The sequence below is a fragment of the Chionomys nivalis genome, chromosome 23, assembly GCF_950005125.1.
Source record: "Chionomys nivalis chromosome 23, mChiNiv1.1, whole genome shotgun sequence".
Classification (NCBI taxonomy): domain Eukaryota; kingdom Metazoa; phylum Chordata; class Mammalia; order Rodentia; family Cricetidae; genus Chionomys; species Chionomys nivalis.
Genome location: NC_080108.1, coordinates 28,519,480 through 28,535,137, shown reverse-complemented (window position 1 = coordinate 28,535,137; position 15,658 = coordinate 28,519,480). Strand labels below are relative to the sequence as shown.

The following is a 15,658-nucleotide window of genomic DNA, read 5'->3' as shown; positions in this document are numbered from 1 at the left end:
AACTCTTCCTTCTGTGAGCTGCCTTGTTTTATTGCAGTGACGGAAAAATCTGTCTGACTTTGTACATGGGTGTTGGAGTTTTGAGTTTGCATCCTCATGACAGCTCATGAAATGCTCTTACCAGCGGAGCCCTGTGGTGGTGAAGTTCTCCTATAGATACTGTAGAATACATTGAATAATTGTGTAATGTTCTGTCGCCCTTGATGTTCAGAACTAGGACTAGACGTACACATAGGAAGATCATATGTAAAAAAAAATAGATGAAGTGCAAACATCAAAAGGGCTAGAGAGATCAGTTAAGTTGCTCCTGCAGAGGATCTAGGTCCAGTTCTCAATGCTCACAACCATCTGTAACCCCCATTCCAGGGGATCCAATGCCCTCTTCTGACCTCTGTGGGCACTACATGTATATGATATATTAATGTATGCTGGCAAAACACTTATACATATAAAATGAAATGAATCTTTAAAGAAAACATGAAATATTCCATTTGAATTGGAAATATTCAAGCACATTTTATATTAAAACAAATATATTTCATAGCTATGAAAAAAGTCCTATAGACAGTGACTAAGCCAGTGTCAGTGGGTGCACCAAGCTCTCTAGCTGTACTCTTAAAATATGTATGTATGTGCTATGAAAAGTAAACAGTAAACCTTCCCACTGGATGTGTCAAAATGTTGGTTTCCAGATCTGGGACAGTAGATGGACAAAAGAACCTATGACTTGTCACCTCCTATCAGCCACACTAGAATCAAAGCTCAGAAACCCATAGCCGACCTGAAGAGGCTTCACTGGCCAAAAGGAGGACAATCTGAGTATCCATAAAAATGATAACTGCATTTATTGGGTAAATTTAAATGTATCGAGTATATTCACATCATGTACAAAAATTAGGCTTTTTCTGTGTGTAATGCTGGTGGAGATAGAACCTAAGACCTAACATATGCTGAGCAAGTCCTCAGCCACTCAAAATGATACAAAAAAAAAGGATGAGGAGGGGGTAGGAGAGGGAGGAGGAGGTAGGAGAGGAAGGAGGAGGAGGAAGGAGGAGGGGGAAGGAGGAGGAGGAGGGGGAAGGAGGAGGGGAAGGAGGAGGGGGAGAGGATAGGGAGGAAGAGAAAAAACAAACAAGTTGGTGGAGGAAGCTAGCAAGGCTAGCAAGATCAGTCCACCGATGAACTGACGTGCAACAGCACAGCATCTACCTTGGGTTTCCTGCATAGGGTGGACCAGTAGATAGCGGAAGTTTCTCTTTAGGAATTCTATTCAGCAAAGAGACTGGGGAGATGGCTCAGTCAGTAAAGCATCTGTTGCACCACACAACCATGAAGACCTGAATCTGGATCCTTAGCATCCAGGTGACAGTATAAGTGTGGCAGTGTGCCTCTGTAACCCCAACACTAGAGGAGGTAGGGCAGGGGCAGAGCCCTAAAGTTGGTGGCAGCCAGTATGGCTGAGTCATTGAACTCAAGGTTCACAGAGATACTACCAAAAAATAAAGCCAAGAGTCAACCAGGCAGGATGATACCTGTCTACCCAGGATGATACTAGTCTACCCAGGATGATACCAGTCTACCTAGGATGATACCAGTCTACCCAGGATGATACCAGTCTACCCAGGATGATACCAGTCTACCCAGGCCTCAATATAAACGCACTCTCATTTAAGAACACACACATACCATTGAGCAAACACATGAAGAAGGAGTGACAGAATCACAGGCTCTGTGTACAAGCATGAACCTGAGGAACAGATTCCAGGTGAGGCAATGACCGCTCCCAAGTTAGGGTCCCTTACAGGAGTTCAGGCCACTAATAGGAAGAGGCAACACATACCCAAATTGAGTGTGTGTCTGACAGAGTCTTTGTAAGCAGATGTTAACTGGTAGGAAGGGAAAAGTTCACAGGACACACTAAGAACAATCAGAAAACCTCAGAGAGTGAGAAAACTCTAGGGAATACGATCAAGTTTTTAAAAACCTGAAAGAAAAAAAGATGGTACAAAATGTACAGGTTAAAATAAGTCAAACCAGTTACAACCTGCCACTCATTCTTGAATCCTGGTTCAAACAAGTGGGAAAATAGTTATAACACTTGAAATCACTGGGAATTTGCCCACTCTGAGTAGTTTTAATTATTAGTCTCTTAATTAGTGTTCAGGTGGAAGCCTCACCCCAGCCCCTAGCATCCATATATCCAAAGAGTCTGGAATGTTCCAGTGGAAGCTCCATCTCAGCCCCCTCCCCATCTCTCTCTAAACCCTGCTGTATCTGCATCTCAGAAAACCCGCTAAATGATGACTCCTCCCCAGAGATGCTCAAGACCACTCCCACATGGTATTTAAACTGCCCCACAGAAAACAGACATGTGGTTTACTGGTCTTTGTGTTCTATCTCCTCTCTGGGGGACTGGAAAGCTGTCTGGAATCATGATATCCATTAAACCTAGACTTTTTCTAATTCAGTTTGATTTGGTCTGATTTGGATTATTGCATCGGGCAGAGAGGCTTATCAGGGTACAGAAACTTTTCAATTAGCGTACAAGGTAAATGGGCTTCCGTATAGTATTTCCATGCCACTTTTTTTCATTGATTCTCCTCTCTTCCCCCACCCCCACCCTCCCGTCTGCTACTCCCTCCTCCCAGCAGCCCCAATTGAACATATATTACTCTTTTCAACCTGTCACTTAAGACCTCTTTCTACCCTCTCCTGGTTCCATTTATACACACACACACACACACACACACACACACACACCTCAGATCTGTATATGAGAGAATGCATGTGATATTTGTCTTTCTGAGTCTGAGTTACTTTGACAAGTATAATGATCTCCAGTTGCACAGATTTTCTTACAAATGTCATGATTTTATTTTTCTTAAGGCTACTTGAAATCCCACTGTGTGTAGGTATCACATTTTCTTCATCTATCCATATGTTAGTAGAGATGTAGGCTGGTTTCTCTTCCTAGTTTTAATGAACAGCCAAGTAATAAATATGACTAGGCAAGTATCTGTCATACGACCTAAGGCCTCGAGGCGTGTTCCCAGGAATGGTACTGCTGGATCACATGGCAGTACCCGTTGTAATGATTTGAGAAGCCTCAACACAAGTTTCCGTAGTTTCTGTACCACTTTACAGTCCCAGCAAGTGGCTAAGGACTCCCTTTTCCCCAACTCCTCTCCAGCATTTGTCATGATGTGTTTTTTTGATGACAGCCCCCGTAACTGGGGTGAGATGGAACCCCTAAGTATTTTTTATTTGCATTTCCCTGGTGGCTAAAGATATTGAACACTTGTGAAAATATTTATTTGAGCCACTTGTGCTTTTTGCTTTTGAAAACAGTTCTCTCCACTCATTAGTCCATTTATTGATTGGAAGATTCGAGAATTTTGATGATTAAATTTGAAGTTCTTTATATATTCGTTATATTGACAACATGTCTGAAGTATAGTTATAAAAGAGTTGTTTCCATTCCATGGCTGTCTCACTGCTGATAGTTTTGTAACGGTGCAGAAACCTTTTATATCGTGTGATTCCATTTGTTAATGATCTTGAGATTATCCCCCATGCAATTGTAGGCTTTTGGGGGAGGGCCTTGCTGTGCCTTTCTCGTGTATCTTTCCTATGTTTTCCTCTGGCGGCTTCAGCATTTCACATCTTTGATCTGTTTTGAATTTGGTTCTGTGCAAGTGAGAGATAGGGATCTAGTTTAATCCTGCACATGAGTATATAATTTTCCCAGCACATTTGTTGAAGATTCTCTTTTTCTAGTGTATATTTTTGATACTTTTGTCCAAAAGTAGGTAGCTATAACTATGTAGATTTATTTCTGGACCTTCTATTCTCTTGTACCATTTTGTGCCAGAACCAAGGGTATTTTTGTGACTGTTGTCCTGTAACATAATTTATGGTCAGGTATTATGATACCTCCAGCACATTTTCTAATTAGGATTTCTTTTATTTTAAGGGGCCTTCTATATTTTCATATGAATTTTATTATTTTTTAGTTCCTTGAAGAATGTTGTGGAAATTTTGATGGAACTGGATTGATATGTGTGCTATTTCTTATAATATTGCCATTTTTGTGGAAAACAAAATTATATTGAAATTATTTAAATTTGGAAATAGAAAACATGTTAAAAGAGGAAAAAGAAAGAAAAATACAAAAAATATAGGCAAATTTTTACTTCCTGAACTTCTCACACCCTCATTGTTCACTAGTTTCTAAGATGAGAAAGTATTCAGTCACCACAATAATATTATTTATAGGGGTGTGACATCAGCTTTGCAAGGAAGCCCCTAAGTCCCATGGTAGCAAATCCTATTGCTGTGACCACAGGGCTTCTTTGGGATTCTTTTCCACCAGGTCTGCTGCATCTGTTAACCAGCCAGATTGCGCCTTCACAAGCTGCAGATGTTGCTCAGCAGCTGCATTTCCTGAGCCATGAGTATTTACAGGACGACTGAAAAGCAATGTTGCCATTTTACTACATGGGCTCTGCTAATCCATGAGCGTGGAAAGTCTTGGCGTTGTCTAGTATATCATTCAGTTTAATTTTTAAAGTCTCAAAGTTTCCACTGTGGAGGTTGTTCACTTCCTTGGTAGATTCCTTGGAATTGTTTGAAACTCTTGTGAAGGAGATATTTTTCCTAATTTCTATCTTGGCAAGTTTTTTGTTGCTGATTAGAAAATCTACGTATATTTTATGTAGGCTTTGTATCTAGCTACGTTACAGAATATACTTATCTGATAAGAGCTTTTTGGCATTCCTACAACCCCTTAGTGTGGTGTCATGTTATACGCGAATATAGCCCCGTGGTGTTTTCCTTTTTAGTCCTTACCCATGCTGTTTCTTTCTCTTGTCTCATTGCTCTAGCCCTGAACTGAATAAGAATGGAGAGTAGATACCCTTGTCTCAACCCAGCCTTCAGAAGTACTCTGTTTTCCCTCTTTTAGTAAATTTTGGTCAGAGGACTGTCATGTGTAGCCTTTATTGTGTTGATATATATTCTTTCTATATTTTGTTTCTTAAGGATATTTATCATGAGGGCATGTTAAACACTGAGAACTACTGTATGTAATTTCTGTTCTTAGGTCTTTTTATGTAATGTCTTACATTCGTTGATTTGTCTATGTTGAACCAAGTTCTCATTCTTAGGATGAAGCCAATTTGATCATTGCATATAATCTTCCTAATGGCTTTTTAATTAAGTTTGCAAGTAGTTATTGAGAATCTCTGAGTCTGTGTTAGTTAATCAGCAGAAATGGTCTGTAGTTTTCTCTTCCTGCTTTGTTTTCCTCTGGGTTTGGTATAGGTTAGCACCAGCTCTGTAGACCGAGTTTGGTAGTGTTCCTTTTTTATTTAACTTTTATTCTTCTCTCATACATTACATACTAACCAAAGTTTCCCCTTCCTCCTACCTTCCTCCTTCCTTTTCCCCCAGATCCCTCGTCAGTTTTTAAAAAAAAAAGCAGGCCTCCCAAGTAATATCCACCAACATGGCCTAATAAGATACAGTAAGATTGGGCACTAACACTCATATCAAGGTTGGATAATGAACCCATTAGGAGAAAAGGGGTCCCAAAAACAGGCAAAAGAGTCAAAGACCCCCCCACTTTCATTGTTGGTAGTCCCACAAGAACACCCAGTTACACAACCATAAGGTATAAGAAGAGGACCTTACTCAGACCCATACAGGGTCTCTGTTTGTCGCTTCAGTTTCTGTGAGCCCCTACGAGTCCTGCTTAATCAATTCTGTGGGTCACGTTCTTGTGATGTCTTTGACTCCTCTAACACCTATAATCCTTCCTCCCCATCTTTTGTGGAGTTCCCCAAAATCTGCCTAGTGTTTAGCTGTGAGACTCTGCATCTGCTTCCATCAGTTGCTGGATTAAATTCGTATCAATAAACCAAGATCCATACCAATGCAAATTATCTATATTGCACCTTTAGGGATATCATAATGTGCTGGTCACTGTTGGTGTTCATAGGCATGGTAGCTGGGTATGACTATTGTTTTCTTTTCCTCCTTACATATCACTTTCCTGTACTGTGAAAACTAATCCTCAAGGAACAGGCTGGCAGGTCAGATCCAACTCAGTTCCTCCAAGTCTTGCAACTGAAGTTCATAGTGTTCCATCAACGATCACTTTCAAATTCTGACAGTCTACAGTTTACATGAACTTTGATGAACTTATGCCAAGTGAAATAGTTAATCATAAAAAGATGAATACTGTGAGATTTTACTTATAAGAGTATATAGTCTAATTCATAGAAGCAGGCAGTAAAATGGAGGTTGCCAGGTTCTAAGGGGAATAGCAATAGGGATCCAGTGTCTAGTGGGGCCAGTTTCCATTTAGAAAGACAAAATGTTCTGGAGGTGAAAGTGACATTTGCTGCAGCTAATGTCACTGAACTGTGTGGTTGAAATGGTAGCTCAGATTAAATATATTGACCCCAAAGTTAATAGCAAGGTTTAGAGTGAGTCTGTCCCATGATTATGATCCCAGGTGCTTTCCCAGAGGAAGTTGAGACCATTCTCTCTTGCCAGGAAGCTCCTATGGCAGCCAGGAAGCAAAGGACCTACCTCTAGCAACTCTCCCCTACCTTCAATGCAGCTGCTTCTGTTGGAGAGTGAAGCACAGGAGAGGAGATAACATGCCCTGTGCTCTCGTTCGTCCCCAGGTGGCAGTGACAGAAGAGGAGACTCTTGCGGCTGAAGCTGCGGTGCTTGAGGCGGAGGAAGGAGTCTCCTAACTGGTGCCACATACATCAGGTCAAGCCATTTCTTCATTTTCAGCCACACCAACCAAATCTTACTCCAAAGTAGGAGCCAGATGGAGATAGGACATCACAAATGACTAGCTCTGAAATTATGACCTCTTGCCTGAGACCTCGGTCCCCACATCCTGGCATTAGGGATTTTTACCTTCCCTTCCCACAGCAGTTAACACCCTGTCATAGCCAGCCAAATAAGGCCAGTGTGCCTTGCTCCAAAGATACAAAATCTGCTCACTGAGAACTCCCATCCTCTGATTATCAGAGAAGGAGGAACAAGAGGTATTCATCAGCAACACCATGCAGTGTGTAAAATTAACCACATACTTGATGGTACAAGATTGTGCAGCATCTATCCTGGCATCAGTGAACTTCCCATAAAGGCCCATGTGGTGATCACTTTAATTCTGTGGACTTCATGGTCTCTGCTATTCAACTCGTTCATGTGCTGGTGACTGAATTCCAATAACATTTTATGTATAAAACAGATAGAGGGCCGCATTTGACCAGTCATCTACATGATGCTAGCTGCATCTATTTTTTTTTTTTTTTTGATTTTTCGAGACAGGGTTTCTCTGTGGTTTTGGAGCCTGTCCTGGAACTAGCTCTTGTAGACCAGGCTGGTCTCGAACTCACAGAGATCCGCCTGCCTCTGCCTCCCAAGTGCTGGGATTAACACCCTTCACCGAGAATACAAGTGGCTCCGAAACTGGCTTCTCCAGGTGACAAACTCACCGGCTGTTTCAGGCACTCATCTTGCCCCTCGGCCTGCAGCTGTTCTATTCAGGACATCTGACATCCTGTGAACACGGTGGGGTTGTCACTGTGAAAGTGGAAACTCAGGGAGGCAGCAGATGTTTTAGCAGTCATCGTGAGTAAGTATGGAGTTCCAGTCAGCCAGGACTGAACTGGGAGTCTCTTTAAGAGCTGATAGATTAGACTTCAGCGTGTTGGAAGACACAGCACACATCCCAGTGCCCCATCTCACAGGGCTGCAGAGGATTAATGCCTTAGGTTGGCTTTAATGATGTAACAGCTTGCGTGTAAAGGAAGGGAAATATTCAAAAACGAATTCAGAACTATATAACGGAGGTGGTAGGGATTTCTTCTGGCTTCTGGGACTCTGAGGTGTGTGTGTGTGTGTGTGTGTGTGCCCACACACGTGCACATGCACTCATGTGTGCATGCATGTGTGTGCATGCACATTCCCTCTGGTCCATTGCATGGTGAGATGCCCTTCTCTTGTCTCCTGCAGATGGATGGTCTCTAGCCTGCTTCCAAACCCGCCCTCGGCTGAGTGCTGGGCAGCACTTCTACATGATCCTATGACGCTTGATATGGACGCAGTCCTGTCAGACTTTGTTCGGTCCACGGGGGCAGAACCTGGTCTGGCCAGAGACCTGCTGGAAGGTATGTGGACCTCATTGTTCCCAAACTACCCATTCAGAAGATAAGGGGTCCTCACTGCCTGGCAATGGTGTCACCCAGACAGTATTTGGCCACTTTTGAAGTAAAACAAAGTGTTAATGTTGAGGATGGACTTTTTCTATTTTGCTTGTCATTATTTAGGACAGGACATGGGTCACCAACTGTAAATGTGCACAGATGAGGAAGATGGCATGGGTGAATGCTTCCAGAGAATGAGTCCAGCTGATCACTTTTTAAGGATAATATACTAATACAATGAAGTGGAAATTCTAGAACATTCAAGAATATGCTTTCCATGGAGATCTTCCCTTCATATCTTTGTCTTAACTGAGACACAAATATCTTAGGCCAAAGTTACCATTGAAGAAAGCTTCTAATATAGCCAGGAAATCTAAATGCACCTTTGAGCTTTTCAGGTAGAACTCTGGAGACATGGAAAGTATGTACCTGGTGTATATGGCCTATTTCTGGGGCTCTGTTCAGCCATACTCAGCACAGACTGGAGTTAACCATGGTTTTTCCTCCTGAGTGATGATGCTGATGAAGCAAGGAAAAGTGAAGAGCTGATCACTGCTGCTCAGACTTTTGAGCATGAGGAGCAACGGCTTGTGTTTCAGAACTGATCTGCCTCAGATCACTGTTTGTGGAGTTGGGAACTTTTGAGCAGTACAGGCCACAGTGATTCTCAAGGTCAAAAGAGAAAACTGACTTACTAGGCATTTTCATAACCAGGGGTAGTTCCTGAACGTTGGAAGCTCTTGTTGGGGTGCCAAGGAAATCCTAGCGCATGGTCTGAGCAGGAAATAGGAGCAGGGGAGCAGGGAAGGCTGTCATGGGTGAACTGGGGATGAGACTGGCGTGTGTGTGTGTGTGTGTGTGTGTGTGTATGCATTTGTGAATTCTAGTTATAGAAGAAGATGTCATAATATTTTTAGGTTTGGAGCATAGGAAGATTAGAAGTTTATACTCATGTGTGAACCTCTCAATTTTTAAATGAAATCAAAACAAATGGAAACAGGGAACAGAGGGAGAAGAGTAAATATTTTTTCAAGAGGTATGTCTTGAAAAAGTATACATGTGTGTATGTGTATATAGCTTTAAGATTTTAACAAGGCTGATTATATGGCCTCGGAATAGGGAGTTTTATTTCTTCTTTCCAAATCAGCTCACTATGATTTCCATAAAAGGTTGAGTGAAGATATGTAAGGTGCCCCTAATTCAGGGAAGGTGGCCAGGCATTCACCCTTAAGCAGAGAACAGACTTCAGGCTTTTGTATATGCTCTTGGTCCAGCAGAAGACACACAGAATTTACAGAAAACTTTGTTCAGAATTGATTCTGGGTTCTTTCCGATGGACTTTCTGTATCCGTGAACAACATAGCAGTTTCTCCCCTTCACTGTTTGCCTCCGCGACTGCACCACCTGCCCTCTCATGATACTCAACCTTCCAGCAGTTACTCTGCCTGTTCTTCTGCAGCATGTCTCTCTCCTCTGCTTCTGGGACTTAGATGATGTCCTGTCACGACCTTTGCTGCTGCCTGCGGGCTCCTCTGGCTCTGTTAATTGCCTGGCTCCAGCTTGTCTTCTGTACATTGTTTAAACTAAATCGCTGCTAATGCTATCTTTATATATTTAACAGTCTTTTAATCTGTTTGTCAATTCTGCACAGACTGTAGTATTCTGAGAAGAGGGAGCCTCCTTAATAAAATGTCAAAAGAAAAGGAGAGAGAGAGAGAGAGAGAGAGAGAGAATATGTCACCCTCAGGTTGGCCTGTGGTATGGAAGAGTCCAGACCACTGTGGGCAGTGCTGTCCCTGGGCAGGTAGTCCTGGCGCATATAAGAAAACAAGCTGAGCTGACGGAAACAGATGCAGACCCACAGCCAAACATTGGGCGGAGTTCAAGGACTCCTGCAGAAGAGGGGGAGAAAGGATTGTAGGAGCCGGAGGGGTCGAGGACACCACAAGCAAACCCACAGAATCATCTAACCTGGGCTCACAGGGGCTCACAGAGGCTGAGCTGACAACCAGGGAGCCTGCATGGAACTGCCCTAGACTCTCTGCATATTTGTTACAATCGTATACCTTGAGCTTTTTGTGGGACTCCTAACAGTGAGAACAGGAGCTATCTCTGGCTCTTTTACTGGCTTTTGGACCCTACTCCTCATACCAGGTCCCCTTGTCCAGATTTAATACATGGGGAGGTACTTAGTCTTACTGCAACTTGAAATGCCTTGTTTTGTTGATATTCATAGGAGACTTGCTCTTTCCTAAACAGAGAGGAAGGAGGAGTGGATTGGGGGTGGGAACAGAGGCACGGTTGGGGAGAGGGACTCGGAGGAGAGGAGGGAGGGGAAACTTCAGCAAGGATGTAAAATAACTAAATAAATTATTTTAAAAGAAGGGAGAAAAAGAAAGCTGAGCAAGCCATAAAGAGCAAGTCAGTAAGCAACACTCCTCCATAGGCTCTGCTGGGTTCCTGCCCTGACTTCCCTTGATGGACTGTTATGTGGAAGAAAAAGGACAAAGCTACCCCCAGTTTTGTGGGAAATTGTAGTGGAGCCATCTCCTTCATCAGGCCGGGCTCGTTTGCTTTGACTTTGGCTTCTTGTTTATATTTGTTTACAGATTGACAAAGTTATATGTATGTATAATATATAGCATAATGTTTGCAATACAAATAGGCATACATACATACATACATATACACACACACACACATCGTGGCATCATGGCATGTCTAAATCTAAATCTGTACATCACTTATACAAGGATCATTTTGTGTTGATAACACTTAAGCATCCACTCTCAGCATTTTTTTACAGAGTAAAATATGTCATCACTAGCTTTACCCACTAAATTACACCGTGAATCTCCAAAATGTGGTCCCCTGCTTTACCGTAACTATATCTTTCGGCCAGCACCTCCTCCCCAAAGATTTAGCGAGCTTCCTTCTGATTGCCATATCACTACCCTTGTAAGTTCTACTTTTTTTTCCAGTTCTTTGAGTTTTTAGAGTCTCCTACAGTGTTTTGATCATATTCACACACCCCTGGATCTTTCTAGACCCACCCTTACTTTAGCAAATTAGTTTATATTTTTAAAGCAATTTAAGATGAACTCGTGCAATCCAAAATATTCTTGGATGTGTGGTCTTCCACTGGAGCATGGTCACCTTCCCAGGGACCACGCTCCTAGAGAAAACTGACCCTTCCTTTTCCAGCAGACAGTTTCTGGTCACTCTATTTCTGTTGCTGTGAAGAGAGATCATGACCAAGACAGCTCTTATAAAGAAAAAAATTTCATTGGTACTGTCTTACAGTTCAGATGTTTAGTTCATTGTAACCATGGTGGATAGCATGGCAGCACTCAGGCAAACATGGTTCTGGAAAAGTAGCTTAGAGTTCTACATCTGTATCTGCAGGCAGCAGGAAGAAAAAGTCACTAGGCCTGCCTTGGACATTTGGAACCTTAAAGCTTACCCCCAGTGATACACTTCCTCCTTCAAGGCTACACCTACTCCAACAAGGTCCTTATGCTTTCAAATAATGTCACTCCCTCTGAGCCTATGGGAACCATCTTCAGATCACCACACTCTCCATGGCAAGGGGGTAGGATTATGTGCCCAACTCCCCTCTCCGTACTGTAATTTGGTCTGACCAGGATTTGCATGGGTTTTGTGAATGCTGTCACAACTGCTATGAGTTCATATGGGCAGCTGCCCTACTGTGTCCAGATGTTTCCACTTAGTCATCCACTACCTCTGGTTTTTATACCCTTTCTGTGCCCTCTTCGACCATGTTCCCTGAGTCTTGAGGGATTACATATAAACCTCATTCAAGGATGAGCATTCTGCAATGTTATTTACACCTTGGCCAATTGTGAGTCTGTGGGAATCAGTATCTACTACAAGTAGAAGCTTCTCAGATGATGGTTGAAAGGTGACTTCTGAGAAGATGCCATTATATCTATATATAATAAGTCATTAGGGATTGGTCTAATACTATGTCCACTTAGAGGCGTATTAGTAGTAGGTTCTTTACTAGGGCCTGTGAACTTGTCTAGCCTTGGGTTCTTAGCCCAGTAATGGTACCAAGTCTGGGTTTCTTCTTGTAGAAGAGAAATCTAAGCAGAAAGTGGATGTTTAGTCTTGTGATTTTTGTGCCACTCTTGCACCGGTGGGACTGTCTTGCCAAGCGAGTCATTGTAGCATGTCACAGGGTTCACAGATAGGGGCGCCTGATGGTTATGTTTCTTCTCGGGTAGCGTGTATAGCACATTCCAGCACTAAGAAAGCTAGTCCGTATGGATGAAGCTTCCAGGTCCATACCAGCTTGATTGTCTCACGTTCTGTGACTTATTTGATGTCATCAGCAATTGGGTTTTACCGTCAAGTTCTAGACGGTAACCAAGAGCAATGGAATCAATGTTTGTGGGTCTGTGGTACCTCATTGTCCAATAACCCCAAAAGAAGAAACCTATTTCAGGCATTAGGCCTTTAATTTGTTAGTCTCTGGTGCCTAGTAGGGACATTGTTCTTTGATATAGGGTAACTCCATTCTCTCTCTCTCTCTCTCTCTCTCTCTCTCTCTCTCTCTCTCTCTCTCCCTCCCTCTGTGTGTGTGTGTGTATCTGTGTCTGTGTGTTATTAGGAGCTTATATAATGTACATAATATGTGTTATATACTTACATTATTATATGATATATATATATATGATAAAAAGATTCTACAGTAGATTTTGGTGTACTTTCAAAAGTCCTTCAGTGTTATTTATCTCTCCCATACCCCCTCCTCTACTCTATTCTCTCCTCCACTCTCCAGTTTAGCCCCTTCTATTCCATTCTGTTTTTATCCTTTATACCACTGAATTCTATCTCCCCTCCCTTTAATATCATTCCCCATGGCCACTAATTAATTTTCTGACCTCTATGGGTTTTACAAATGAAACACACATGTATGAAGATTCAAAGCTAACATCCACAGATGAGCGAACATGCAGAATTTTTTTCTGGGAGGTTACCTCACTTATGATTGTTTCCAGCCCTATTTACCTGCAAGTTTCATAATTTCAATAGCTGAATAATATTCCATTGTGTAACTACACAGCATTTTTGTTATCCATTCATCAGTTGATAGACATCTAGGCTGTTTCCATCTCCAGGATATTGTGAGTAGAGCAGTGATGAATATGGCTGAGCCGCTATCTCTAGACTAGGATATGGAGTCTTTGGGTCTGGCTGAATTATATGGTAGGTCTAGTTTTAACTTGGTTGACATCCACATTGATTTCTGTAGTCATTGCAATGGTTTTCATTCCCACCAGCAATGAATAAATGCGTTCCCTTCCTACATCCATGCTAACATTCGTCATCATTTGTGGGATGGTGGTGGTGTTGTTAGCAATTCTGACTGGGGTGAGATGAAATCTCAAAGTAGTTCTATTTGCATTTTCCCAATGACTAAGGATGTTCAATATTGTTTCTCAGCTGTTTGTGTTCCATCTTTTGAGATTCCCATTTAGTTCTATGCCCCATTTTTAAATTGGGTTATTTTCTGGCTGTAGTGTTTTTAGTTCTTTGTATATTCTCAATAGTAAACCTCTGTCAGATATACAGCTGGTAAAGAATTTTTTTCTTCAAGAGAAGAAAGCTGCCTCTTTACTTTAGCAATGGTGTCTGTGTCCACTGGGAGTTGAGACTATTACTATTAAGAGTTATTGTTCAATAGTGTGTACTACTAATTCCTGTCATTTGGTGGCTTTTGTGGAGTTCTAGTAGGTCTCTCTTGATTCAGTGTTCTGGAATTGATTTGTTCCTTGTCCATTCTTCTGTACGTTTAACATTCTCTTCAGACCTAAGTGTTCCTTCCAAAATCCTCCCTAAAGCCAGCTTAGTAGTTAAAATTCCTTAAATCTTGTTTTGTCATGGAAGATTTTCCTTTCTTCTTTAACTCATTTGTGCTAGACTGGCATCTGTGGTCTTTTATAACTTGTTGGACATTGGTCCAATTCTTTCTAGATTTTATGGTCTCTAATAGAAAGCCTGCCAAGATTCTAATCACCCTGTCATTGTACATGAGTTGGTCCTTCTTTCTTGTTCTTTCAATATTTTTTGTCTATATGTTTAGTGTTTTGTTTATTATATGACATGTGGAGCTTCTTTCCTGGTTCCTGTCTATTTGGTTTGCCTCTTGGATCTTGATAATTATCTCTTTCCTTAGATTAGGGGAAGTTTTCTTCTGTGGTTGTTTGTTTGTTTGTTTGTTTGTTTGAGACAGGGTTTCTCTGTTGTTTTGGTGCCTGTCCTGGAACTAGTTCTTGTAGACCAGGCTAGCCTTAAACTCACAGAGATCTGCCTGGTTCTGCCTCCTGAGTGCTAGGATTAAAGGCATGTGCCTGCACCATCCAGCTCTTCTATGGGTTTTTAATTTATTATTTTAGTTAAAAATTATTATATAACATATTGTGATCATTTTCTTTCCCTATCTCCAATTCCTCTCAGATCTCCCTCAACCTCCCATCCACCCAACTTTTTCATGTCCCCTCTCTGAAAAAAAATGTTAAAACACAAAAACCAATAAAACAAAAATACCAAAAGAAAATACACACCTAATAAATAATAATAATAGTGTTGGCCAGCTCCTGAACATGAGGCCTGCCCTGTAGTATAGTTGATATATCCAATGTCATTCCATTGGGGAAAAAAGAAAAAAACTGGTTTTCCTTTTCCCAGCAGGTATCAATTGCAGTAAATAACTTCTTGGTTAGAGGTGAGACTTTTGTGATCTCTTCACCTTCTTAGTTCTGGGATTTTGTCTGGTTTGGAACTATGCAGGTCTTGTATGCTATCAAAGTGTCTGAATTCATGTGTGTGTGCCATTCCCATTGTATTTGGAAAATGCTGTTTCCTTGGAGTCATCCACTATCTCTGGCTCTTATGGTGTGTCTGCCTCCTCTTCCCCATAGATCCCTGAGCCTTGAGGAGAAGAGTTTGATGAAGGCATATGATTTAGGACTGAATGTTCCAGAGTCTCTCACTCTATGCACATTGTCTAGTTGTGTGTCTGTCTGTGTTAATTCCTGTTTATTGCAAAAAGAAGTTTCTCTGGTGAGGGTTGGGTGATTCACTGATCTTTCTATAGGTACAGCACTATGTCATTAGGAGTCATATATTTTTGCTATGTTCCTTGAGCAGAAAACTGTTATTATGTTTTCCTGTATAGCCCATGATGTATCTAGTCTCAAGTTCTTGGCCATTTTAGCAGTATCAAGTATGGGTTCCACCTCATGGTATGGACCTTAAATACAAGTTTTAAAGAAAAAAATTGGTTGGTTACTTCCATAACATTTGTGCCACTATTGTACCAGTCTTTATTGCAGGTAGGTCAGTGTTGTAGGTCTTAGGGTTTGTCTCTGGGCGATATTGCTGATTACTTTTGTCCTCCA

At 41.7% G+C, this 15,658-nt stretch overlaps 1 protein-coding gene across 3 annotated transcripts in view; it reads left to right on the top strand.

Moving 5' to 3' along the window:
* Otud7a (OTU deubiquitinase 7A) overlaps window positions 1-15,658 on the top strand; it is a 247,668-nt gene that overhangs the window by 159,165 nt on the left and 72,845 nt on the right. For all 3 annotated transcript variants that reach the window (XM_057756512.1, XM_057756509.1, XM_057756511.1), the window contains 2 exons: window positions 6,693-6,783; window positions 8,041-8,195. In XM_057756512.1, the coding sequence (XP_057612495.1) occupies window positions 8,045-8,195 (151 nt within the window). In that variant the 5' untranslated portion in view covers window positions 6,693-6,783; window positions 8,041-8,044. The remainder of the gene's footprint in view (window positions 1-6,692; window positions 6,784-8,040; window positions 8,196-15,658) is intronic.